The sequence below is a fragment of the Conger conger genome, chromosome 15 (assembly GCF_963514075.1).
Source record: "Conger conger chromosome 15, fConCon1.1, whole genome shotgun sequence".
In the NCBI taxonomy this organism is placed as follows: Eukaryota; Metazoa; Chordata; class Actinopteri; order Anguilliformes; family Congridae; genus Conger; species Conger conger.
This window is the reverse complement of record NC_083774.1, coordinates 546,821-549,320: the sequence shown is the minus strand read 5'-3', so window position 1 is coordinate 549,320 and position 2,500 is coordinate 546,821. Positions and strand designations below refer to the sequence as shown.

Here is a 2,500-nt window from a genome sequence, read left to right as displayed (position 1 = left end):
TTGTTTTTTTGCAGGGCACACACTTTCTCTTTCGCTGTCTCACACACACACACACACACACACTTACACACACACACACACACACTTGTTATCTCTCCCTCCTTCAGTCTGGTGGGAGGAAGAGGAGCCTGTCACACCAGCCACAAAACCCCACAGCCCGAAAGGCACTGTCCCGTCACCATGACGATGTCCCTATCTGTGGTAAATCTCCAGCCCTCCTGCAGGTGAGGTTTGAGCTGAACCCTGTGACTGGCTGGGCAGTACAGGTGTCTGGTCTCCTTGGCGATCTGCTCTCAGGTTCCCTCTGTAATCGTCTGTCAGTCAGACACTTTACAGACCCGTCTGTTAAACATACAGCTACAGCAGGAACAGACCAGAGAGTGAGAGAGTGAGAGAGTGAGAGAGTGAGAGAGTGAGAGAGTGAGTGAGTGAGTGAGTGAGTGAGTGAGTGAGTGAGTGAGTGAGTGAGTGAGTGAGTGAGTGAGTGAGTGAGTGAGTGAGTGAGTGAGTGAGTGAGAGAAAGCTGTACGTGTCAGTTGGACTGAGTGGCTGAACTTCACAAGTCCTGGTTGACTGCACAGATGTACAGAACTAACAAACAGAGCACTGATCTACCATAACGTGGGCCTGTAATCCTGAAAGTGAGTGTGGGTCACTCTGATTGTAGTGTGTGTGGGTCACTCTGATTGTAGTGTGTGTGGGTCACTGGTTGTTGTGTGTGTGGGTCACTGGTTGTAGTGAGTGTGGGTCACTGGTTGTTGTGTGTGTGGGTCACTGGCTGTAGTGTGTGTGGGTCACTGGTTGTAGTGTGTGTGGGTCACTGGTTGTTGTGTGTGTGGGTCACTGGTTGTAGTGAGTGTGGGTCACTCTGGTTGTAGTGAGTGTGGGTCACTCTGATTGTAGTGTGTGTGGGTCACTGGTTGTAGTTTGGTTGTTGCTACATTATTGCCAGTGGGGCTGTTTGTGGGGGGATAGGCTGTTTGTGCCCCAATGTGATTGTAGTGTGCGTGTGGGTCACTCCGCTTGTAGTGAGTGTGGGTCACTGGTTGTTGTGTTTGTGGGTCACTGGCTGTAGTGTGTGTGGGTCACTGGTTGTTGTGTGTGTGGGTCACTGGTTGTAGTGATTGTGGGTCACTGGTTGTAGTGAGTGTGGGTCACTGGTTGTTGTGTGTGTGGGTCACTGGTTGTTGTGTGTGTGGGTCACTGGTTGTTGTGTGTGTGGGTCACTGGTTGTAGTGTGTGTGGGTCACTGGTTGTAGTGTGTGTGGGTCACTGGTTGTAGTGTGTGTGGGTCACTGGTTGTTGTGTGTGTGGGTCACTGGTTGTAGTGAGTGTGGGTCACTGGTTGTAGTGAGTGTGGGTCACTCTGATTGTAGTGAGTGTGGGTCACTGGTTGTAGTGTGTGTGGGTCACTGGTTGTAGTGTGTGTGGGTCACTGGTTGTTGTGTGTGTGGGTCACTGGTTGTAGTGAGTGTGGGTCACTGGTTGTAGTGAGTGTGGGTCACTGGTTGTAGTGTGTGTGGGTCACTGGTTGTAGTGTGTGTGGGTCACTGGTTGTAGTGTGTGTGGGTCACTGGTTGTAGTGAGTGTGGGTCACTCTGATTGTAGTGAGTGTGGGTCACTGGTTGTAGTGTGTGTGGGTCACTGGTTGTAGTGTGTGTGGGTCACTGGTTGTTGTGTGTGTGGGTCACTGGTTGTAGTGAGTGTGGGTCACTCTGGTTGTAGTGAGTGTGGGTCACTGGCTGTAGTGTGTGTGGGTCACTGGTTGTAGTGTGTGTGGGTCACTGGTTGTTGTGTGTGTGGGTCACTGGCTGTAGTGTGTGTGGGTCACTGGTTGTAGTGTGTGTGGGTCACTGGTTGTTGTGTGTGTGGGTCACTGGTTGTAGTGAGTGTGGGTCACTCTGGTTGTAGTGAGTGTGGGTCACTGGTTGTAGTTTGGTTGTTGCTACATTATTGCCAGTGGGGCTGTTTGTGGGGGGATAGGCTGTTTGTGCCCCAATGTGATTGTAGTGTGCGTGTGGGTCACTCCGCTTGTAGTGAGTGTGGGTCACTGGTTGTTGTGTGTGTGGGTCACTGGCTGTAGTGTGTGTGGGTCACTGGTTGTTGTGTGTGTGGGTCACTGGTTGTAGTGATTGTGGGTCACTGGTTGTAGTGAGTGTGGGTCACTGGTTGTTGTGTGTGTGGGTCACTGGTTGTTGTGTGTGTGGGTCACTGGTTGTTGTGTGTGTGGGTCACTGGTTGTAGTGTGTGTGGGTCACTGATTGTAGTGTGTGTGGGTCACTGGTTGTAGTGTGTGTGGGTCACTGGTTGTTGTGTGTGTGGGTCACTGGTTGTAGTGAGTGTGGGTCACTCTGGTTGTAGTGAGTGTGGGTCACTCTGATTGTAGTGAGTGTGGGTCACTGGTTGTAGTGTGTGTGGGTCACTGGTTGTAGTGTGTGTGGGTCACTGGTTGTTGTGTGTGTGGGTCACTGGTTGTAGTGAGTGTGGGTCACTGGTTGTA

General features: G+C 51.5%; 1 protein-coding gene across 8 annotated transcripts in view; it reads left to right on the top strand.

The window, feature by feature from the left end:
* The window catches only part of LOC133111383 (transcription factor SOX-6-like), a 148,540-nt gene that overhangs the window by 34,634 nt on the left and 111,406 nt on the right, over positions 1–2,500 (top strand). For 5 of the 8 annotated variants that reach the window (XR_009704988.1, XM_061221693.1, XM_061221686.1 and 2 more), the window contains exon 4: positions 15–224. The exons of the other annotated variants lie outside the window; for them this stretch is intronic. Coding sequence is in view for 4 of the 5 variants with exons in the window: in XM_061221693.1 (XP_061077677.1) it covers positions 181–224 (44 nt within the window). In the remaining variant the exon portion in view is untranslated. The remainder of the gene's footprint in view (positions 1–14; positions 225–2,500) is intronic. 8 annotated transcript variants of the gene reach the window in all.